This window comes from Lissotriton helveticus, chromosome 6 (assembly GCF_964261635.1).
Source record: "Lissotriton helveticus chromosome 6, aLisHel1.1, whole genome shotgun sequence".
Taxonomy (NCBI): Eukaryota; Metazoa; Chordata; class Amphibia; order Caudata; family Salamandridae; genus Lissotriton; species Lissotriton helveticus.
In genome coordinates this window covers 616,563,353-616,588,898 of record NC_136067.1, presented here as the reverse complement: position 1 = coordinate 616,588,898, position 25,546 = coordinate 616,563,353, and the positions used below count along the sequence as shown (strand labels likewise).

Here is a 25,546-nt window from a genome sequence, read left to right as displayed (position 1 = left end):
TGACAGACAAAATCTTGTGAACTAGGCAGAGAAGTTTGAAAAGGGAGTCAGAGCAGGGATTTCAGAGTGGGCTTGGTAGCTGTCCAATAAGGAAGTTTACAGATAAGGTGGACAGCCGTGTTCTGAACCAGCAGAAGCTTAGCCAAGAGAGCCTCTTTTGCCACAACCATAAGGGCATTGTCATAGTCTAGGCAGCTAACAATCAGTGCCTGAGTGAGGGTTTTCCTGGTTTGGAGGGGCAACCATTTAAAAGTCATCCTGAGCAGGCGCATGATGCCGAAGCAGGCACCATAAGTGGAGCTAACCTGTTTTCTCAGGGAAAGATTCTCATTTATCAGGATGCACAGATTTTTCCCTACCTTTTTAGAGAAGGTGTCCGTTCAGAGTTCCAGGGCGCATCAGTCATCTGACAAGTGAGCATGGGCTTTACCAAAAAGTAGAATCTCTGTCTTGTCACTTTTAATTTGTGAGCAGTTCGACGTCATCTAGGACGCTATCTTCCCCATACAATTGATTAATACATTTTTTGCAGAATTATGACTGGGCCCCATGGAGATGATCAAGTGTGCGTTATCTGTGTAAGAGATGACTTCAAAACAGCAGGATCTTGCCACTTGAACCAAGGGGGCTATGTAGATATTAAAAAGTGTAGGGCTCAAGGAAGAGCCCTGCAGCACCCCTTTGTCTAGGACCATGGTACGGGAGTTGAAGGACTCTAAGTGCACAGTATGAGTCAGGTTACTAAGAAAGTTTTTGAGAAATCTAAGAGCTTTTCCACTGACACCAATCTCAAAGAGTCTCTAGATCAATATAGAGTGTGAAACAGTGTTGAATGTTGCACATAAATCAAGTAGTACTAGCATAGCTGGGAGAGCTTTGTAAAGAAAGAGTCTGATGGTATCTAATACCACCACCAGCACAGTTTCTGTGCTGTAGAAGGCACAAAATCCTGACTGGGAAGTGTCCAAAAGGGAATGGATTTCCAGAAAAGACGTAATATCTAACTGAGAAATGGAACTGTATTTGGATAGCTCAAGGGGGTCTGCATTAGTTGTTTTTTAATGATTGGCATTACTTGAGCTGCTTTCCCGCTGGAAGGAAGGGTTTCTGTACTAAGAGTGTGGTTAAACAGACAAATAATAGCCAGGGAAAGTGCTGGAGCCAGGGTCACCATAATGTGTGGAGAAAGGGGTCAGATGATGCATTAATTTAATTTGATGAGAAAGACTGGCTTAAGGGTGAAATGCCGAAATAGATAGCTATGGAGCGGTTCAAAGTAAGTACACATTTGGAATGTGAGGACTAGGTTGAGTTCTAACTGAGGAATTATGAGGGTTGGGTGGAAGCATATGTTGCAAACCTTTCAAACAACGCATCACAAAACAGGTAACGTAAACAAAGAAGGCTGATACGGCAACCACTGGAAAGTCGGAAGAGCCCTCAAATAACCTTCAACAGTGGATAAAGCTAGCCCTTGATGTGCTAGGGACAACATAAAAAGCAATACATTAGAAAGTTTGACTTCAAGTGGGTCAATCTGCCAAGTAGCGCATCAAGTTACAAACATGTCCCAATGGCAGGTATATACCAAGTTGGTGAAGGGTTGTCACATGATTTGCTCTGTACAGTGCTGTTTAACTGTATTGCCATGTGAAAGACCCTTCTTCTAAATGGTGAATAACAAGCTTCTAAACTTTGAGCCTCCTTGTTTCCTGTTCATGTAATGCTGATTGCATACATTGTTTAACTGCCTTTTACTGACACCTGTTGGGAATTGTTTTTGTCTATACTACATACCCATCCCAACGTGGTCTATGGGTTTACTCCTGTTGTTCCTACACATATTGTGAGCAGCTGCTCAGCTGCGAGAGTTGTACCTCTCGGTACTTAACTTAATTGCCTCAGCAAAAAAGGCATTCATCTGTGTATTACCTTTAGGCACACACACGATGTCCAAGGAGTCTCTTACCTACTCAGAGGAATATATCCAGTCGCGGTTGGCCGGTCCCTCACTACTTTCGGGAGCGTCCTGAGGTTTCGTGAGAATCGAAATGATGTTTTGGGTATGTTCTGATATGGACGAGTTTGGTATCTATGAACCGTAAATGACGAGATTAGTAGGTATACGCGTTTTCGCTACACTACTTGGAAGGGTTCGTCTCATTTACGGGTTTTTCCATGTGAACCCTCGGGTTCCATTTTAGATACGGCACCCATTTTTGTTTTCCTGCCCTCACGTAGTCAGCGAACAGGCAAATGTCCGCTTCATGACCCTGAGTTCCCAAGCCTTACGGAAGATGCATATCCCTTTTGTGCGTCTTTTATGACGAGGGGGATGACGCTGCAAAGGCAGATGGCTCCGCTCGAGGGTAATCTTGCCGTGCCGGGCTATTGTTTCAGCCTTGCATGCGCTAGGCTCGAATCCTTTGATCCTGTGATCACGCTTCCGATATTACCCCCACACTCTTTTGCTATTGTTGTCTGTCTTCCTTGCACCTGTTCCTGTCTCTTTCTTTCGCCTGTTTACAACTAGAGTGGAATGTGCCTAGCGGCGAGATGATGTGCTTTTACAGTTGGGAACCGGCAAATGCTACTGTAATTATGTTCTGGGTTTCTGAAAACATGAATGCAATCCTTTTAACGTTTACTGTGGGAACTGAGTTGTAACCTTTTGTTCGTTACGTTGTGCAATGATGAAAATTTGTATAAAAAGAGTGATCCACATATGCAATTTGAAGCAGACTCTCAGAACCTACACTTTGCTGTACTTCTAGCGATTTCTGTATCCCTGCAGTAATAAACGCTGATCTTTGACGCAGACGGAAGTGTCCCGAGTCTCTGTCATTTCGTACGCCAGAACAGGTAACCCACGAAGGTTTCAGGTGTTGTCCCCTGGCACCGCTGGGCCTTAAATAGTCCAGTCCTTCAGTTGGCGCCCAACGTGGGGCGACATCAGCGGTACCGGTCCAAAGCCTGACTATGGTGAGGAACTTCGTGTGAAATCTCCGAGGGAAGGTGCACCCCGCTTCATCGATCCTGTTGTCGACATAAGTGGTCCGAAGATTTTTCCTGCGAAGATTCCCGCCTCCTGACGGCTGCAACGGACCGATGCCCTGACTGTCGACCTGTTTTTGGCGCCTGGCGTAGTCCTTTGTACGGCGAGACGATAGACGGGCCTTCCTGGTGACGCCATTGTGCCCTCAGTTAAGTATTTGTGGGTCGCTCCCAGTATCCTTGGTTGTTGTTGAAGCTTAGTTGTTTGCATGGTTCCATTGCATTTGTGGTTCTTAGTTGTTGGTTCTTAGTTGTTATTTGACAGTTGCAATTGCCAAAAACCGAGGGTTTTTGTATTTTTACGAAGATTTCGTACTTCGATAACCCTTGAAGTTTGATACTTGGTTAGCGTGCACGATGCCTGGCCATAGTGGTTTCCTTGGTTTCTTTAAATGTTGCAATATGGATTCCCGGTTGGAGGACTCATGTCCGATACCTCCAGTTGGAACTCCGGTATATGAGCTCTATAGTCGACATGGTGTGGGCCCTATTATATATAATGAATGTTGGATCCGTTATACGAAAAAGGATGGCGTCCTTAGTTGGCCACCACATGGAAGTTTTGAAACTGAGATTTTAGATAATCTCGAAATAAAATTGTTTAAAAAGAAAGCTAGGCCAGCTATGTTCGATTCCTTTCGGTTATGGCGCAAAGAGGCCAGGCAGAAAGAAATCAGACAGTTTAAGAAAACTAAAAGGGAGGGTATCATTACGCTGATGCAAGGTGCAGATCGATACCAACGAGATAAAGCAGATAAAGAAAATGAAGCTTCTATTTGACTGCATCACATGAAGGTGGATAAATGTTATCCGGTTTTATCGTCAAGTTCTGATAAACAGGACGACGATTCGAAGGAGGATCCCTTGTTAGCGTATCTGTTGAAATCACCACCTCCTTATGCACAGGGTGCTACAGCCCCTGTAGTTCCTCCTGTTCTTCCTCCTGTTGTTTTGGCGGCTGCTGGTCAGCCTGTTGTTGGTCCTGTTCTTGTCCCTCTACCTGCTCCTCTTCCTCCTGCTCCTTTGCCTGTATCTTCTCAGTCTATTGTTCCGGCTACCCCAACTATCTTGGCTACCCCCACTGTTCCTATGATCGCTACTAATGTTGTTGCTCCTGTTCTTTTTTCCTCTTCTCCTTCCGTTCGTAATCGTATCCCTAACTCTGTTGCTAACCTCTATTCCCCACTTTCCGGATCGTTATTTCAATCCGATGTCTCTGAAACTCCCCAGAGACGAAGTCAAATCCCTGGTGAAAGGGAGAGTGCGACGTTAGTGACTATGGCGCGTAGGTGGATTAGACACCCTGCTAGATACCCTTCGCGCATAGTTTTCGATACATTTTCTCAGTTTAATGAGCCCACACAGAGATTCGTGTTTGAAGAAATGTGCAACTCTTTGAGAGAAGAGTGGGATAATGATGAGTTAGATAATGTACCGCCCGATATGACTGAACTTCAGAGTCAATTTTCGAACGGTATGATCGTAGGTGGAGATGTACGACGTGCAATAGAGCGATTATTAGCCTCTAGGTCCACAGTGCCATCTCGAGTGTCGTTTGATGACGATTCCGATACTCCGAAAGCGAACTCCGGTCGGTATCCTATGAGAGAGGTTCCGCCAGTATGGATGCCAGGGAATCCTGCAGCTAATCCTGCGGTTCTGCCATATTTCCAAAGAGTTTGGATACACCTCCCATGGAAGCGAACAGAAGTCTTGCAGGTGAAGCAATCCTTGCCTGATCCACGCAAGAATCCGGCAGGTTATTATAAGGAGTTATCCCAATTGGTGGATGCTTCTATTATGAACCTTGCTGACATCGACATGCTGTTTGGTAATGTCGTACCGCAACCGATTTGGGCGAAAATCCGCCAAGAGAATCATTTAGCTGAGTTAGGTGGTGATTGGGCTGCACTACTAGCGGCTGATGGACGACAAATTGGTGGGGCTAAGCCCGAGCAGTTAATTGCGGATTTGCCCCAAAGAATCATTACGCTCATGAAAACTCTTATGCCAGCGATGAGGGTGAATTGGGACAAATTGTCGGCTTGTAAGCAAAAGAAAGACGAGAGTGTCTCGGATTTCTTTGCTAGATTTGAGGAGGCATTCGTCGATCATAGTGGTCAGGATATGAGCACTGAGGGAGGCCAGCGGTTATTTGTTGATAAGTTTGTGTTAAATTTGTTGCCTGAGCTATGCAACAAATTGAAAAATTCAGAAAGTGCATGGGCCGTTTCAACCACTGCTCAAATATTAGCGACGGCTCAATACTACGAGAATAGGGAAAAAGAAGAAAGTGATCGTTCAGATAAGAAAACGAAGGAGCTTAAAACGAAGGTTTTGTTGCAGCAAGCGTATCCTCCGCGTTCGAATCAAAATGATTCGCAACAGCAGTATCGATCACAAGCACAGTCTTCTAGGATGCAGTCACGCTCTGACTCCTCTGACTTTAGATCTATGCTTGGGTATAATCAGTGTGCATATTGTAGGGGAGAGGGCCATATAAAATTTAATTGTCCCGCCTTACGTGACCGCTATAATAATGTTTTGGCTCGAGGGGGCCGTGGTGGTCCCCAACAGGCATCACGAGGTAGAGGTCATGGCACCTCTCAAAATCAGAATGAGCGCTCTCCTACTTCGTCGGACGCGAATAATTGTTTTGACCAGCGGAATGCGAGGTCCGATAGATCAGCACAGTACCATGTGGACGAATATTACATTGGACATGAGATTGATGCAGGCGACCGTTACTAGGACAGCCACCGACAAAGAGAGGGAGTAGTGTCAGTTCCGGTTGATCAGAGAGGGCCTTACGTCGCAGTTGCTACATCTGGCGTAGTTGAGCCTTTTCTGTTGGACACTGGTGCAGAAAAAAGTTCCATCATGCATTCAAAACTCCCTGGCGCACCTTTGTCCGGCTTAACAAATGTTTCCATTGGATTCTCTGGCGCCCCTGTTAGCAATCCTGTCTCTAGCCCTTTGTCCCTTACGATTGGTCCTCGTGAGCTAGAGGCCCCATTGATTCTATCTACAGGTTGTGGTGAGAACCTTTTGGGTTTGGATTTGTTGAAACGGTTATATGCGACTTTGTACTGCTCTCCTGCGGGAGTGGAGCTTACATTAGGTCAGAGAGTAATCTCTCCTATGTACTTGTCAATCGATAAGTTCCCACCGGAATTGAGTTCCCTTCCTGCGTCTTTATGGGCCACGGGTCCCAATGATGTGGGGCTGCTGGACATTCCACCTTATGTGGTTCACTTGCAATCAAATGTGCGATTACCCCGTATACCTCAGTATCGTATCTCTCTTGATGGTGAGCGAGCGCTATTAGCGATCATTTATGACCTGATCAAAAAGGATGTCATTGAAGAAACTCGGGGAAATGTGTGTAATAGTCCTGTGTTACCCATTTTGAAACGAACCGATCCATCTAAACCTGCTGTGTACCGTTTTGTGATTGATTTGAGAGAAGTGAATAAAATAGTGATCCCACAGTTTCCTGTGGTGCCTGACATCACGGCCTTGTTGACCTTGATTCCAGCTTCTGCCTCCTGGTTCACGGTGATCGACCTAAAGAATGCTTTCTTTAGTATTCCGATCGCTGAGGAAAGCAGAGATTTATTCGGATTCTCATTAGGTGGTCGCAGTTTTAGATTTAAACGCGCACCACAGGGCTACTGTGAGAGTCCATCGATCTATAGTCAAGCCCTTAAAAGTCAACTTGATACATTTGTGTTACCGACGGGTGCGGCTTTGATTCAGTACGTTGACGACCTATTGGTGGCTGCTGATACCGAGGTTATTTGCAGAACTACTACAGTGTCGTTGTTTTAACATTTATGTGACTTACATCACAAGGTGTCACCTTCTAAGCTGCAGTATTGTTGTCAAGAAGTAACCTACTTAGGTCACTTATTGTCAAAAGAGGGGAGAAGATTGACCCCAGAAAGAATAGCAGCGATTGCTCAAATGACTGTGCCAAAAACTCAGAGAGATGTACGTGCCTTTCTAGGTATTACGTCATACCGCAGACAATGGATTCCGAATTTTTCATTATTGGCGAAGCCATTGTTAGCTCTCACGTGCAAGGATGTTTCGACTCCTTTGCCCTGGACTGAAGAGTGTCAGAAGGGTTTTCTGAATTACGCGATGCGTTGTGTTCGGCTCCTGTGTTAGGCACTCCCGATTACAGTAAGCCGTTCACACTGTACGTTCACGAGAGGGATGGTTGTGCGTTGAGTGTCTTAACGCAACAATTTGGCGACAAACAACGTCCATGTGCATATTTTTCTTCGACCTTAGATCCAGTGGCTAAAGCATTGCCGAGTTGTTTAAAAGCAACAGCGGCAGCTGCGGTGTCCATTCGACAGTCCGCAGGTTTGGTCATGGATAATATGCTTACGGTGATGGTCCCGCATGCAGTTGACACTCTTTTGAACCGAACAAAACTCAACACCTGACGAGCGCAAGGTTGTCTGGTTATGAGTTGACACTTTTGGCAAGTCATATACGGATAAAACGTTGTAATGTGTTGAACCCAGCAACATTGTTGCCGATCAGCATGGAATCAGGTGATGTAGCACCACATGATTGTTACTTAAGAACTGAAGAAGAGACGAAGGGTCGTATTGACCTGAAAAACACTCCATTGGTAGATCCCGATGGTACTTTGTATGTTGATGGTTCATGCTTCAAGTTGCCGAATGGTGATGTGACGACTGCGTATGCTGTAGTGACGTTGAGTACGGTTGTGGAATCTGCGAGATTGAGTCAGAATTCGGCCCAAGCGGCTGAGTTAATTGCGTTGACGAGAGCGTGTGTGTTGTCTAGAGGAAAACGGGTAAATGTGTTTACCGATAGTCAGTACGCATTTGGCGTAGCGCATAGTTTTGGTCGATTGTGGAGAGAAAGAGGGTTTTTTACGTCGCATGGCACGAAGATACAACATGGACAGCTCGTGAATGACCTTTTGGATGCACTTATATTGCCTAAGCAGGTGGCAATAATTAAATGCAGCGCGCATCGGAAAGTGACAGATGATGTTGGCCGTGGTAATGCGTTTGCGGATGAGATTGCTAAGGAGACAGCCAGAGATCTGACAAATCTAATGTATGTTACGAGTTCAGTAAGATGGCCAGCAGAGACTGGTATGTGTGAGGACACAGTTGAGAGTGTGAAGGAGATACAGAATGAGGCTACCGAGATGGAAAAGACTCAGTGGAAAGAAAGCACGGGGAAGTTAGACGGGAATGGATGTTGGGTTGATTTGTCAGAAAAGCAGAGATGGATGTTACCGGATGCATATGTGCTTGCCGTTGTTACTATGGCTCACGGCACATCACATATTAGCGCGAAAGGTATATGTAAGTTGTTGTCTCCTGTATGGAAGAATGATGGGATTACTAAGTGTGCGAAGAAAGTGGTTAGGAATTGCATGGTATGTTTGATGTATAATCCTGGTAAGGGCACCCCCACTCCACCTGGTCACTTTGCTCCTCCTACATGTCCCTTTGAAATTATTCAGTTGGACTTCATCCATATGGAGAGATGCAATAACCTGAAGTATGTCTTGGTTGTAGTTTGTGCGTTCTCCAGATGGATTGAGGCTTACCCCCTTAAGGATAATACTGCCCTGTCTACAGCAAAAGTTTTGCTCAAGGAATATTTCCCTAGATATGGCATGCCACGGATTGTATGGTCGGATAACGGAAGTGAGTTTGTGGGAAGTGTGATGAAGAGCGTATGTAGTGGCCTTGGAATACGTCAGAAATTTCATAGTGCTAATCATCCTCAATCAGCGGGTTTAGTGGAAGGATACAATGGTACCCTGAAACTAAAACTTGCCAAAATCCAGGCAACAACTGGTTTATCATGGCCTGATGCTTTGCCTCTAGCTCTCTTATCGACCAGGGCGACTGTGCACTCTCGAGTAGGGCTTAGCCCATATGAGATTGTGTTCGGCCGTCCTGCGAACGTTTGGGGAGTTCCGAGGCCTAGGGAGTTTGATAGAATTGAATACCCAATGTTGATTGACTATCTTTATGATCTGACTGCTAAATTGAGTTTGATCCATCAACAGGTTTTTGAGGCTCTACCGGCACAAACAGAGGGTCCTGGTCATCGGCTACAACCTGGAGATTGGGTGGTCACCCGAAATTTTGGACGAAAACGCAATCTTGAGCCAAGGTTCGTGGGACCCCACCAGGTGTTATTGGCGACGAGGACTGCAGTTCGGCTGGAAGGAAGGAAGCATTGGGTGCATGCCACCCACACCAAGAAGGTTCCGCTTCCTTTGCCAGTAGATACGTGGATAAAGAAAGGAGTCGCCTCGACTGAGACCGATACCCCTTTGCGCTATGTGCCATTTAGTGATGCTCAGCCTGTAGGGAACGATTCAGTTCAATCAGACATCCCTGTTGAATCATCTGAAACCATACCTTCGTCATCAGCACTGGAGAGTTCAAGTTCTGAACTGTTACCTGAACAATCGAACACTGTTTTGCCATCTGAATCGTTGTTTGTAGAGCAGACTCGACCTGGAAAATGTCGATATTTTCTTCGACCGCGCGATAAAGACTAATAAATTCTTTTTTTTTTTTTTTTACTTCACATTACCCCCTTACTGTTGCCATGAATGTTGTGGACATTTTATATTGTGTGTGTAACTTTTTCCGTGCAGCTAGGAGACTTATATTAAACTGAATGCTCAATTGATTAAAAACCTACCATCTGGGTTGGCCGTAGGGCCGTGCGGGTACCTCCTTCTGTTTAGCAGGTTTCTGACACTAGGTCGATTACCTTTTGTCGATTTCTGGGAACTCCTGGGAATTGATAATCGCTATTCAGAACGAAGTGCGTCAAGAACGTCACGGACGGTCTTTAGAGGATGGAGTTTTCTAAGCTGTCGGAAATAGAGAAAATGGCGGTGCAAAGATCCAAATTGCATAAGATGTTTCGAACAAAATGTTTTTTGTTTCAGGTTTTTATGTTGTTCCTAACTGTTTCTATGCTACTGGTGGGTGGAGTGTACTTTGGGATTCAATCATTATTGCCTTCCACTTCACCTACTCCTCCTTCACATGATCTAAATTCTGTCTCCACTATTTCGCCACATTCCTTTCATCTTCTGCCCCAACATGAACAAGTCAGACGTGCGGAATTTATGAACAATTCCTTTGTTCAACTTCTGCATCAGCATCAGTTGGTGATGAATACTACCAATTGTTGGGTGTGTGGGTTAATGCCACATACCATGGATAAGGGTATTCCGTATTTGGTTCTTCCTTACAGCTCCCAGGGGTCAGCTCGAGCATTCCAAATTATGTTCCATAGTGCACTAGATTCCTACCCCCATCGAGAGCCTCGCTCCACAGACCTTGGTTTTGGCCCGTACCACAAGCCTTTGATGATAGCAATTGCTGATTTAGATAAAGATATTTTTGATGCAACAATCATTCCAGAGGAAGAGGTGCGAGCTTACAAGGATCTGAGTGAGGTTGAGTATAGTATGTTAGTGAGTGATAGACAGCTTAAGAGCTCGTCTCCGATCTGGATCGTACCTCATCTCGGTCATTTCTGTCTGCAAGGTCTTGGTCGAAATCCGAGAGCTCAGCTTGGGAAGAGTGCTTGTACTGAGACGTATGTTTTACCGATGCTCTCTTCCCCTGTCTTTCTGACTGCCAAGGGTACTTATTTTGTGTGTTACAATCGTGCTTATACGTGGTTGCCTCGTGACTTTTCAGGCACCTGCTATATCGCGAATCTTTTACCACCAGCTTTCACGGTTGCCTCAGACTATCACAAGACCAGAGTTGTGAGAGGCGTTATTGGTAAAGAGGATACTGCCAGTCAAGAGGCAGGAGACTTCTTTAAGGGTTCCTACCGTTTTGGGGTCCTATGATTAATAGTAGGAACTTGAGACAGTTGACTCGTGTGGTGGAATCGACTGCTAATATCACTGCAAGCGCCCTTGGTAACCTGACAGCAGAGCTTCAAGCGGATAGACTTATGACGCTACAGAACCGTATGGTTCTAGACGTTGTACTTGCAGATAGAGGTGGTGTGTGTAAGGTGATCCATTCGAGCTGCTGCATTTTCATACCTGATAATGCTCCAACTGTTTATCAAGCCATCTCAAAGTTGCATAAAATCCCAGAGTCCATACACGTGGACGAGGGAGATTGGACGCTTCTAGGATGGTTTTGGGGTCTGATGTCGACTTGGGGTTGGAAGCTTCTGATGATTATAGGGGTTGTTGTGACGTTTCTGTTCACGTGTTGTCTTTGCGTGCAGTGTGGTCCTGCCTTATGTGGCCTTTGTGCTACAACGTGTATAAGAAGGCCATCTGTTACCAAAGAGACATTGATGGATAGGATGATGTTCCAGCAACACCTGAATGATCTGATGAATATCGAAATTGATTCTGATTTCGACTAGTGCTTGCCTACATGAGGGCAAAAGGAGCGTCTGAGGTTCCGTGAGAATCGAAATGATGTTTTGGGTATGTTCTGATATGGACGAGTTTGGTATCTATGAACCGTAAATGACGAGATTAGTAGGTATACGCGTTTTCGCTACACTACTTGGAAGGGTTCGTCTCATTTACGGGTTTTTCCATGTGAACCCTCGGGTTCCGTTTTAGATACGGCATCCATTTTTGTTTTCCTGCCCTCACGTAGTCAGCGAACAGGCAAATGTCCGCTTCATGACCCTGAGTTCCCAAGCCTTACGGAAGATGCATATCCCTTTTGTGCGTCTTTTATGACGAGGGGGATGACGCTGCAAAGGCAGATGGCTCCGCTCGAGGGTAATCTTGCCGTGCCGGGCTATTGTTTCAGCCTTGCATGCGCTAGGCTCGAATCCTTTGATCCTGTGATCACGCTTCCGATATTACCCCCACACTCTTTTGCTATTGTTGTCTGTCTTCCTTGCACCTGTTCCTGTCTCTTTCTTTCGCCTGTTTACAACTAGAGTGGAATGTGCCTAGCGGCGAGATGATGTGCTTTTACAGTTGGGAACCGGCAAATGCTACTGTAATTATGTTCCGGGTTTCTGAAAACATGAATGCAATCCTTTTAACGTTTACTGTGGGAACTGAGTTGTAACCTTTTGTTCGTTACGTTGTGCAATGACGAAAATTTGTATAAAAAGAGCGATCCACATATGCAATTTGAAGCAGACTCTCAGAACCTACACTTTGCTGTACTTCTAGCGATTTCTGTATCCCTGCAGTAATAAACGCTGATCTTTGATGCCGACGGAAGTGTCCCGTGTCTCTGTCATTTCGTACGCCAGAACAGGTAACCCACGAAGGTTTCAGGTGTTGTCCCCTGGCACCGCTGGGCCTTAAATAGTCCAGTCCTTCAGTCCACCTCTACGACTACTGCCACTGCCCCAAACACCTCTCGTGTCCTCCTGGATAAACTGGAAAAGTTGAAGAAGAAACAGATCAGGACTGATCTACATGCCCGGATGCTGACTGACTACCTGCGTTCAGGTGTCATCCCTGTGGGCCTACAAATCCGTAACACCCCAGCTATTTTTACACAGGACCCCAAGTTCAGAACCAGTTTTAGTCATTTAGCGACCACTTGCTCCCGTCATTGGATGGTCCTTGGTATAGATACGGCTATCGAACACAGTCGATTGGAATTGGAAGAAATTGATGAATTGGAGAAACTTATCCTGGCAGACACTTCCCTAACTGACGCCAAGAGTCTCTTAGACAAAATTAACTCAACCATCTCCACCTTTAACACCTTTGAAGTCAACAAAAAACTCAACAAAATAGAAAAAGACATAAAAAACTGCAAAGTGGAGAGTACATACCCCTATCTCAACGAGGAGTTTTTCAACACCCAACAAAATCCTCCAAGAACACGCAACTGGGGACGATATAGGAACAACCAACGGGTGACCTTCTCGGACTCGTCCAATACTTCCGCGGAAGACACGGACGCCTCCTCGTCTGCCTCTACCTCCGGACCTCAACCCCTCCTGCCACTCGGTTTTTTAGCCCGGGGCCGAGGCCGCGGCCAACCACCACCACAGAACCGCCCAGCCAGGACCAGACAATACCAACCTCAGGTACCAGGCAACCGCCAAACACGCAATCGCTACTACCAATGGGGCCCTCCCCAGTAACTGATGGATCAGTCCCCGCGGGAACTGAAATGACCATTCCCATCTTCAACTTGTCTAACCACATTTTGACACACGAAGAAACCGCACTTCTATCTCGGGGTCTCACTTTCGTACCAACCGTAAGAACTAACTTTCTGGAACTGCAATCCAACCTCTTGAAATTCTTCAGGACAATTCGCCTCAAGTATTTCTTTGCTGATAGACTTGACTCAAGGCCAGTCCAAGTCTCCCCTTTCCGGCTGCCTTCCACCTTCAATCCCCCGTCTAATCAAATGACACCTGAAATACTGGCCTTTGAACGGTTAGTTATGAAGGAAGTTATGGACCTTAAAACTACACATCGGTTCATCCCTTATAACCTTCCCCTTATTGAAAAACAGGCTCTCAATTCCCTTCAAAACAACAGTAAAATCGTCATCAAGCCCGCTGACAAGGGGGGCGGCATTGTCGTCCTAAGCAACACCCAATACGACCAAGAGATTAAACGCCAACTCTCGAATGCCGAACATTACCGCCCTCTCTCCAAAGACCCCTTGAATGACATCAGAGAAAAGATTCTATCAATCACGACAGCGGCCAGGAATCGTGATATCATAACTAAAAAGGAATTTGAATACCTGAACAACCCACACCAGAGGACGCCTGTCCTGTACATCCTTCCGAAAATACACAAGGACGCCAGGAATCCTCCAGGACGCCCCATCGTGTCCGGATGTGGTTCCATACTGGAACCTGTGGGAAAGTACATAGATTAAATCATCAAGGAGTTCGTTCCTGTCACCGATACCTACATACGTGACACAATGGACCTCATCAACACTATAGAGGATAAAGCCTTTGACCTAAACACCCAACTGTTGGCTAGCATGGACATTGAGTCCCTTTACACCAACATTCCTCACCGTGAAGGGCTTGAAGTGATCAAAAATCTCTTACTTTCTAGACCCCAACCGACAAAGATCCCAACTGATTTCATCATGGACTTACTGCGTATCGCTCTTCAAAATACCTATTTTCTATACAAAAACACTTACTACTTACAAATAAAAGGAGTCTCTATGGGCACTTGCTTCGCCCCAAACTTCGCCATTTTATTTGTCCATGACATGGAGAAATCATTGATCCTCAATCCCATCAACCCATACCGACCTCAGATTGATCTGTGGCGTCGGTATATAGATGACATTTTCTTTATCTGGAATGGCTCTCCTGACACTCTTTTACCCTTTGTTGACTGGCTTAACACCGCACAGGAACACCTTAAATTCACAAGCGAATACAAGCTCAATGACTTACCATTCCTTGACGTCACTATCCATGCCGAGGATGGTGTCCTCGGGACATCACTCTTCCGCAAACCAACGGAGCGTAACACATTGTTACATTATTCAAGTTACCACCCTAGAGGCCTGCGCGACGGACTTTCCTACGGCCAGTTCTTGCGGATCCCCCGCAATTGTAAATGGCGGAAAGACTATTTCAGAGAAGCTGACATATTGGTTACCAAGCTCATCAACAGAGGATACCCACGACGCCTGGTAACGTAAGCTAAGAAACGGGCTTGGTACAACCATCGTGAAGATCTGCTGACCCCGGACAACAGAAAAACATTGACTAGAATCCCCTTCGTCTCCGTATTCAGCCCTGACAGCAACAAGATTAGTAAAATAATCAAGAAAAATTGGCCCATTCTACGCTCCCAAGAACAATTTCAGGAACCGCCCTTGTTCTCATACCAAAGGGGCAATAACATCGCCAACCATCTTGTACATGCCATCACCTGGCCCAACCAACCAGCAGAGAAACATACTATCACAGCCGCTTAGGGAATGGAACCTGTCGTTGGTCACTACAAATGCCAATCCTGCAGTGTTTGTGAATTGACTTTCAACACCAAAGAATTTAATTATAATGGACTCACTCACCAACTCAACCACCACTCGAACTGTAAGACTCAAAATGTTATCTATGCGATCCGCTGCCCATGTGACCTCATTTACATCGGCCAAACCACCCAAATGGTTAAGCAACGGATCATTCAGCATAAGAGCAGAATTAATTGCAAAGTGTTGACTGCCCCTTTGGTCACACACTTCCTTGAAAAGCAACATGTTGATACAGACTTGAGATGGGTGGTCATTGAGAAACCTACACTACCTATTAGAGGTGGGAGTATGGCGAACCTCTTGAATAGAGCCGAATGCAAATGGATTTCACGTGTTGACTCGGTCAACCATGGGCTCAACACGCTTGATGAGTGGAATAACACTTTTACTGTATAACACTATGACCCTCATCTCCAATCCAAGGTACATAAGTGCACCATTCATGAAGGGGTAATTGTTTTGTGTCTCCTTTTCCATCATTACCATGCTTTGTCAATTGCACCCTGCGGCACACTGAACCCTTGCAGGTTTATCCTCCCCCTATATTAATCATGTGAACTAACCTACTGGTTTCATACCGTATGCCCCATTGGGCATCACCCATCTGTAACCGTACCGAACAACGTGTTATTGCATCAACTGCTTTTAGCAACCTCTGTGATATTGCACCTTTGCGTGCACCAAAACTGAGTCATCGTACCTCAGTTCCTCCTGTGTACCTCGTTGCTCTGGCAACACGTTGATACGTTCGCTGCCCCGGCCGTTCCACTGATTATGGTAATTAATGTACTGGCTTCAGATCATGTGCCCCTTTGAATTTTATTCCTGTTTAATTGAACTGTATAACATACTTTCTTCTATTGTTTTTAACCAATACTGTGTTACTATGCCCTCGCTCACTCCTGATTCAATTCCTTTTACTCTAGTCCTTCCTGTTTATCCTCGTTGCTCCGGCAATCCCGTGACACGCCCCCAGTCCCGCCCCCTTCCCCGGCCACGCCCCACTCCCCGTCCTGCCCGCTGCTTCTTCATTTACCTGGCCAGACCCCTTCCGGCTCCACGTAGCTTTGCATTCACTGCGACCTCCCCGTGCCTCGAGAGCCCTCATCGCCCTTGACTGCCCTGCTTCACTCAGGTACGACATCCACTGCTACTCGTACAGCACCGTATGTTAGGTTCTAACGGTGGAGCCTGCTGTGATCTCCCTTTCGCCATTTAAGGTTCTTCAACCTTTACTGGCTTGTTTCCCCTCTCCACAGGCGCTGCCTCGCTGGTCTTACCCACGGCAACTCATTCACTATCAGGTAATCATTCTTTAGACCGGCCCATGCCCGCCTAACACGCCGGACACCGGTTTAATGTCTCCTCTCCTTTCCCTCTCAGCCGCCGGTACCTGAGCCACCGCCCGGTTTCCAGCTACCCACGCCACATCGATTGCGTGACTAAGTATGCTCTGCCCTTTTCCATTCACCTTTATTCTTTGCCCCCGTTTAACACAGTAATTGCGCTCCGCCTCACCCCCTCACCCCCCCACACCCGTGCGATTCACCGACACGCCTGCTTCCCAGTTCATGCGATAACCGCCCCTTTGCACACCACTGTTGATTCTTCATTAATTGCAATTTTATTACTTGTCTTTCCTCCCGCGCTAGCGCTATTTTTAATCCTCTATAGCCACTGCTTAACTTCCCTCCCTCACCCTCCCAGCCTACACCACACCCGTCCCACCCCGCACTATTGGCTACCTACCGAGCTGCCCCCAGCCCGCAGTTTTTCTTCCCTGTCCATTGCTTACTCGCCCTTTCTCCCCACAGCACTGCCCACATCCACAACCCTGTCCTGATGACGATCCCGACTCACGGGGATCGAAACGCCGTCGACATCACAGCATAATTATTTGGCGCATTTTACGTTTTGTGCTCCTGTAAATTTGCTTGTACCATGATTTAAGTGACTGTAACTTGATCCTGTGGAGTCATCACTGTATTATTCTTTGTCACTATGCGTCGTTCACGCTGTTCACCTTAGCACTTGCACCTTCACCTTCACCAATTGTATATATTACCATTCACCAAGTGCCTTCGGGTTGTCACATAATTTGCTCTGTACAGTGCTGTTTAACTGTATTGCCATATGAAAGACCCTTCTTCTAAATGGTGAATAACAAGCGTCTAAACTTTTCGAGCCTCCTTGTTTCCTGTTCATGTAATGCTGATTGCATACATTGTTTAACTGCCTTTTACTGACACCTGTTGGGAATTGTTTTTGTCTATACTACATACCCATCCCAACGTGGTCTATGGGTTTACTCCTGTTGTTCCTACACATGGCTGTCAAGATGACATCAATAACCTCAAGAGGAAGGACAAATGCAGTCAAGTGCGCCAGCTCAATCTCCAAGCATGGAGGTAGAGGTTGAGCAGACATTAGTGCAGAACCCTGCCCTGTGGCTGCCAACAGAGGGTCTTCCCGAAAATGCAGCCTGTTAATAGGGCCCATGTTGAGGCCCGAGAGTTTTAGATACCACACTCTTCTTGCCCAATCTGGTGACACTAAGATGACTTGATCTTGTTCTTGATCTTCTTCAGAACTGAGGACAGGAGCAGTTGCGACTGAAAGGCATATAGGAGTCCTGAGCTCTACTTGAAGCGGAATGCGTCTCTGAGGGAGAGTCATCTTGGAAGCTCTAACACTCAGAAGTATTGACACTACATATTCGCTGCAGTCAGGTGTAACTTTGGCATGCTGATAGTGAATCCCAATCCCAATGATTTTAAGAGGATTGCTTGGGGTGAGCCAGCATTCAGCAGAAAGTTGTCGAGGTAGGGATGAATGGAACTTCTGACCTCTGCCATCACTTTTGTGATCACCTGAGGGCCACTGATAAAGTCAAAGGAGAGTAGAGCAAACTGAATGTGCTCCTTTCCCACTGTGAACCACAGATAGCCCATGAGGGCCTGCAGGACAAGGATGTGAAAATAAGAATCCTGCAGGGTCAACGCTACCATACAGTTTCCTACGTTGAAAGATCTACAACAAAAGATAGTCACAAATGCTTGGAGTCATGGAATGTATCCGTTGCAACATTGAGGCAAAGCTCCTTATCAGTGAATATTATTGTAGACTGATAGGTGACCATGAACAAAAGCAAGTAAACAGGTAAAACGGCTATTGTTTATTCCTTAAATAATAGCTCTAAAAAAATGCACTTACCTTCTACAATCCGCTCATCAATATCTTGACCTGTGCCATACGATTCAGTCAAATACCTGAGGATAAATGAAAAGAAAAAATTGTGTACTGGTACCAAATTACTCATAGAAAAATACTACATTCTTGTCTGTACTTTTTACCTTTGATTCTTTACATAATGATTCATGCTTTATCATTGTTTGCCACCAATAGTGTTCCTAATATTAACAATCTATATTAAAACACCTTTTTTTAAATCACATGGACCAGTGCAGGGATTGAGGCAGTACGGTGAATCAACTGTGATTTGATATTCCAGTTGAGAACTCTGATCCCATATCTACACAGCGTTCAAATTAGGAAAGGCAGAACAGGACACATTCTCTTGTCTAGCTGGCCCAACCTAATCAGACACACCAAATGAAGTGAATTAAAGATGAATAGGACTTCCAGGCAGAACTGTCAGGTCTCTGGGCTTCAGAGTGGAAACAATGGCCTATTTAACTCACCTAATATAAGACAACATAGCTTGCTAACAGAAAAAGAGGTTGAGGATTCAGCATCTCAGGGAATGGGGATTATGGCACACAGGACAATGGAGATTAACAGCACCATAAAATAGATGGGGCCATGGATACATAAGGGCTAACACTTCCGGTTTACACCAGACTTTTCCCTGTAGCACTAGCCACATTAAGACTGGCCCCAGCACTTTCAACAGGTACTGCTAGTCTGGCAGATATAGTAGGCTCAGTATAATAAAAAGCCACTTGACTTCTACGATGATGTCTGGCAACCACAGTGTTGAGGTTTCCCTCTTTTTGCTCAAGATCACACCTGATATTGGCATCCTGAAGGTTTGTTGTTTAATTTACTCCTAGTCAGGTTCTTTGTACACTCTTCTCCCTCTAAGCATTATTTAGCCCCTGTCTCCTATCGCTAACAGTTGAACGATCAATCTAAACTCCTTGCTGAACGACTTCAATTCTAGGGCTGGTCTCATGGTTGCCCCAGATCTAGTCACAGTACATATGTTATGTTATGTTATAGTGGTTTTTGTAACGCGCACTGTTACTCTGGAGTTTTCTGGCGCGGAGAAGAGAGCAGATGGGGGACAACGGGAAATTAGAGCACTGAGCTGAACATCTGTGTTTTGAGCTGCTTCTTGAAGGTCTGGAACACAGAAATATGTTGAAGTTCTACTGGCAGTAGGTTCCAGGCCTCCGCCGCTGTGACAGAGATGGATTTGCCTCCCAGTCGGACCTTGCGGAAGCGTGGGACCACCATTCTGCGTTGGGCTGCAGAGCGAAGGTGCCGGTTGGGCACATAAAGTGCAAAGCATTTCTGAAGATACACGGGGCCCTGACCGTGCAAGGCTCTATGAGCCAGCGTCATAGCCTTGAACTGCACCCTCTGGGCCACCAGAAGCCAGTGTAGCTCTCGCAGGTAAGGGCGCGCTAGAGCGTGTCGGGGCATTAAAAAGAAGCCTAGCTGCCGCATTTTGAATAATTTGGAGTTTATGCATCAGGTAGGCCGGAAGCCCTACAAACAGAGCATTCGCATAGTCTAATCTAGACACAATCATGGTGCAGGTGACCATTTCATTAGCTGCCCTAGGCAGCAGGGGGAAGAATTTCCTAAGCATTTTAAGGGTCCCAAAACACATGCCCGTAAGCTTTTTTATGTGATCCGAGAAGCTGAGATCCTCATTGAACCAAATACCAAGGTTCTTTACAGGACCTGATTTAGGTGCCGGGCAAGGGAAGCCTGGTGGCCACACACGGGTCCTAAAGTCCTCCGGGAATTGGCCATAGAGGAGGATCTCTGATGTATCCTCGTTGCATTTGAGAGAGGCCTTGGCTAGCCATCGGAACTGCGCTGCTAGGCATCGTTGAGCCCTGCCAGTGTCCGGGATAGCATAATTCCAGGTGAACAGTAACTGCGTTATTATCAGTGTACGCAATCACCTTTGCTCCCAGCTCCTCCACCAGATGGACCAGCGGCATCAGGTAGATATTAAAGAGGAGGGGGCTAAGGGTCGACCCCTGAGGGACCCCCATCCCCAAATTCCTGACCGTCGAGGAGCGAGAGTCCAAGAAAGATGCAATCCATTGCAATGCCTGCCCTGAAATGCCTATCGCCGCCAGTCTGTCCAGGAGCCTCTGGTGGGGCACCGTGTCGAAGGCCGCAGAGAGGTCGAGTAGTATGAGGGAAGCCCTGCCGCCCCCATCCAGACACTCTCGGATAGCCTCCGACATTTCCACCAGAGCGGTCTATGTACTGTAGGCGGATATGAAGCCTGATTGCGCCGGGTGGAGAGCCCCAGATAATTCTACAAAAGCCTCGAGCTGCCGGAAGACCACTTTTTCACAGACTTTCGCAAGTACTGGAAGTAGCGAAATGGGGCGATAGTTAGCCGGCTGCAGGGGGTCTAGAGTAGGTTTCTTCAGGAGGGGCAGAAGTTTAGCACATTTCCATTCCATAGGGACACACCCTGACTGAAGGGAGCGGTTAACCATATCCACTACTGCTGGGCAGACTACCTCAGCCACCCCTGCTAAGACCAGCACAGCACAGGGGTCTACAGGGGGAACCTGATTTAAGGGCCTTCAGAAGGGCCCGCACGTCTGACTGATATCCCTGTAAATGCCAGTAAGCTCTCTATTTTGTCTGTTTTTTACTTTTGTACTATTATACATGCAGCTTTCTTACGTTCTTTATTTCTGTATCCTTTCTGAAGGTAATTGTTGTAGTATCCCCTCTCGATCTCGGGTCCTTTAGGGCAAATCTAGCCATCTCAGCAGACACTGTATTTTTTTCCCTCTGCGAGTGACCCAAGAATTGTAGTGAGATGGTTTGGCTTTACATTTCTTCTGCTGCTTGGTGTAAACAAGAGTGTGCAATCACCCAAAAAGGTACTGAAGGAAAGCTGGTGAAGCATGACCTCCTAACCAGTAACAGATCAGCATTAACCCAGACGTAACAAGCAGGTTTTGATAGACTTTCAGAAAGAGTAATGATAAAACGTAATTGGAATAGGCCAAGAATAATACTAGATGCCAAAAAGCCAGTAGGAGTGGCTAAGACCTCCATGCAGTGGGACGTGTGCCGAGATCACTCCACCTAGCGTTGCAAGTGACTCGGGGGGGGAGGGGGTTTGGAGGAAGGACGATCGGAACACGCCCCTAGCATTTCTATAGCCCCCTGCCTGCCTTTTGCACCTCGGCAACGGCCCTGCTGCAGAAATCTGCCCAGAGCGGAGCGGAGTGGAGGGCCTAAGGGGACTCTCCAGTCTGCCATCTGGCCTGTGAGCGGCACAGAGGCCTGAGCCTCAGAGAAGTCCCAGATCCCGCTGAGCGACTGGCTGCTGGAGTGCAGGGAGATCGTTGGGGTCCTGCCTGCGCCCCAACACCCCTTTGCTCGTTTGCGTGCTCTCCTGGTGGGCCCCATTCATGAGGATGAGACGTGCAGCGGCCTCCAGCCTGTGTTGCCCGAAGCCCAGATTCCGCAAGTGAGTCCTCGGCGGAGAAGGCCCTCAACAACATCGCAGGGCCTACAGCCCGGAGGGGAGGTGGCTGGTGGGGCTACGCTGCAGTGCAGGCCCAGCGAGGCTCCGTACCTGCAGTGAGCATGAGCGCTGCTACAGCGGCCCGGGGAGGTGCACAATAGGCCTCTCTCTCGCCTGGACACCGGTGTGCTCTCGCAGTACACCGGTGCCTGCCTGCTGCCTCTCTTACTCCCTCCTGGCCCGGTGGGGGTAGCCCCTGCCATCAATGAGACTGAGCTTTGCCACCGCAGGAGTCCTGCCTGGGGTCCGGCATGGCAGCTTAAAATAATAATAAATAAATAAATAAATAAATAATAAATAAATAATAAATAATAAATAATAATAGCTTGAGCCTGGAAGGTTGGTGCACTCACCCTCCAGCGGAGCTGACTCTGTTGGGGCCTGCCTGCTGCCCCTCCCGCCCTGGAGTGATGTGATGGTGGGAGCTCCTGCAACAAACTGGGACACGGAGGCTACCGGGGGAGGTACGTGATAGGCCTCTCTTGCCTGGTTACCAACATACCTTTATGGCCTGGGGCCTCTCAGAACTGCTGCTGCTGAGACCTGCCTGCTGCCTCTCCCGTTCCTTCCTGGCTTGGAGTGCTTGCTGGGGGGGAGCCCCTGCAACAAATTGTGCGGAGCGTCGCCCATTGCAGAGGCCCTGTCGTGGCCCGCTGGGCCCGCCTGAGCCCAGAGGTTTGGTGTGCTCGGCCCTTCAACTGGGTCGCCCTTCAATATTTGCCCCGGGCCCAGACGGGGGAAAAGGCGAACTCTGCTTGCTGACCGCTATCGCCCCCTTCCCTGTCAGAGAGCAGTACAGTGGGACCCGCACGGTGGCCTATAGCCCCCTACTGTGAAAGAACATTGACATTGCCCCCAGAACGATAATGGGAGCAGACGAGAGGGGTCTCATGGGAACCCCCCTTAGATGAGCCGAGAGTGCGCTTGGGGCCAAACAGGTGAGAGAGCAAGGCTGGACTCAGTGCGGTAGCGAGGAGATCGGCTCTGCAATTTGACAGCGCCTGGGGTCCTGCCTGCCGTGCCCAGACTTTGGCTTTTGGTGGTGGCACTTTCCCCTTACTGAGGGGAGCCCTAGAGCATAGCATTTTGGACTGTCTAAGCTGGTGGCCCCCACACCTTTAAGTACTATCCTTGTGCCGCTGGAGGCACTGAGGTTACGTAGTTTTAGCCTCGCTTTGCTACAGTCTCCATTTTACGTTTAGTCGCCATTTTATGTTGCCTCACTCAGGCAGCACGGCTAACGTAAGGAAAATGGTCTTTTCTGCCACTTTCAGCTGCGCGGTGTTTTTCTTGTCGACAAGCAACCTTTGTCCTTGTGTGCAATACTGATGTCAGGGTCCGGCCGAGTTCGTAAAGCCATGTCTAGACTAATTAATCCATGTCTCTACTCCACTGTTTGGGTCCCACCATTCTTCTCTTCCTTATCTTATTTAACTGGCCTTCACCATTCTCTCCGTGTGTTCTCTTGTTACATAGCCCTCCTTTTGAAGCATTCTACACATGTTTTACCACCTGCAAGCTGGATTATGGTCACCTGTGTTGATTAACCTGATGGGAGGGGAGCACACGGGGTCTGAAAGGAGGGTGTGTTTTTAGACATCTGATACTTGTTTTCGAACTATTCCTATTTGTTAGTTTTGTGTATTTTGGGAGTTGTCATTGTAAACTTGTGTTGTATAATAGACTGTGCGCCACAGATTGAAGTGGCAGTCTCTTGAGAACCTACCTGTTGGTACTTCTTAGACAACTGTGCTTAGCTGCAGCTAATAAAACTACTTTTCTACGCCTAACGGAGTGTCCAGTGTCTCTGTCGGTCAAGGCAGGTGAACTCGGGGATCTTAGGCGTGCCCTGCGCCGCTTGGCCCGTAAGGCCAGGTTCTCCAATTGGCGGCCCAACGTGTGGGCGACTTCAGCGGTAGTAGTTTTGCCCGAGAGTCGTGAGGAGCTTCGCAGGAAAATTCCGGAGGATTTCGCGAACCACGTGAGCGACCCCTGCATGTCGAAGTGGACCGAAGGTCTTTTGAAGCGTGGCTACTCCTTCCCGACGGCTGTTGACAACTGCTGCCCTGACTGTCGCCCTGCCTTGGCCCCTGGTGATGATTGGTATCGCGAGACGATAGACGGACATCTGTTAGCGTGAGAAAAGCCTTTAGTTAAGTATTTGTGGGTAGCGCCCACTCTCTTTGTTTTGTATTTTTGTTATTCGGGTAGCGCGCTAACCGAAGCCAAGGGGTAAGTACGTTTGTGCTGTGACTACATTGTCTAAATAGATCCCTTGACGTTTGTAAGGTTAAAATGCCTGGATTTAGTAAATTTAAGAGATTTTGTTGTTGTGCTTGTTCTACGGACTCCCGGTTGGAGGATTCGTGTCCGATTCCTCCAGTTGGAACTCCTAATTACGAGTTGTACTCGAAGCATGGTGTGGGTCCTATAGTTTTTAGTGACATGTGGACCCGTTACACTAAAAAAGATGGTGTTTTACAATGGCCACAACATGGGTCCTTTGAAACTGAGATTTTAGACAATTTGGAAGCGATTTTATTCAAGAGAAAAGCCCGGCCGGCAATGTTTGGCTCTTTTCGCCTATGGCGCAAGGAAGCCAAACAGAAAGAAATTAAGCAAATGAAGAAAGATAAGAAAGAGCAGAGTGTGACGATTCTTCAGGCTGCCCAGCAATTTCAAAATGATGAAACTGATCAGATGATTCAGGTGTCGGAAAGACAACATCGTATGGCAGCGGATAGATGCTACCCTGTATTGCCTACCGTTACAAAGAGTAAAAATCCTGATGACGATTCTTTCATGTCCCATTTGTTGACATTACCTCCGCCTTACGTGATAGGAGCCAATGCACCACCATTACAGCCTGCTGCCAATGCGGCCGCTGTCCTTCCTGCACAAATACCTGTCCCTGTCATTTTGCCTCAGCCTCCTTTACCGACAATGTCTGTACCCCAATCTCCTTTGCCTCAGCCTTCTCCATCTGTCGTTTCTTTCGCTACTAATTCTTCTTCCAATTTACAGAATACACTGTCTCCCGTCTTAGTTTCAGATTCTCCTACAGCTAGATGGCGTTTAGTTGATACTGTCGCAGGTCTGTTATCGCCTTTGCTTGGCCCTCTTTTATTCTCTCCTGCTTCGTCTAGGAGACAATCTCGTAGTCAGTTTCCAGATTTTGAAGAACGAACTAAATTGGATTCCCTTGCTTCTAATTGGATCACTAGTCGTGTACCGTATGACACACGTGACATATTAGATACTTTTCTTCAATGGAACGCGCCCACTCAGAGATACGTATTTGATGTGATGTGCAATACTTTGATTAAAGCGTGGGAAGACGTAGATCTAGACTCGCCTCCTCGGGATTTATTTGACATTCAGGATCAATTTGATAAGGGATTGATCGTGGGTCCTGCTGTGGAACGTGCTGTTCAACAACTTGTTGCTTTTAGGTCTACCGTTTTCTCTCAAAATTCTCCTGAATCTGATCTTGTGGTTCGTCGCAAGACAACACAATATCCTATGCGAGAAGTTCCTCCAATATGGAGAGATGCAGTTCCTCAAGCAGGTAATGTTCCAGGTGTTCCTGCTCATTTTCAGCGCATATGGGTACATGACCCGTGGAAAAGATCGGAAGTGTTGGTTCTTAAACAGTCTTTACCGGACCCTCGTAAGAATCCTGCTGGATATTATAAGGAGCTGTCTC

General features: G+C 47.0%; 1 protein-coding gene across 8 annotated transcripts in view; it reads right to left on the bottom strand.

The window, feature by feature from the left end:
• MYO6 (myosin VI) overlaps positions 1-25,546 on the bottom strand; it is a 909,629-nt gene that overhangs the window by 525,267 nt on the left and 358,816 nt on the right. For all 8 annotated transcript variants that reach the window (XM_078648084.1, XM_078648085.1, XM_078648086.1 and 5 more), the window contains exon 7: positions 18,294-18,349. In XM_078648084.1, coding sequence (XP_078504210.1) covers positions 18,294-18,349 — 56 coding nt within the window. The remainder of the gene's footprint in view (positions 1-18,293; positions 18,350-25,546) is intronic.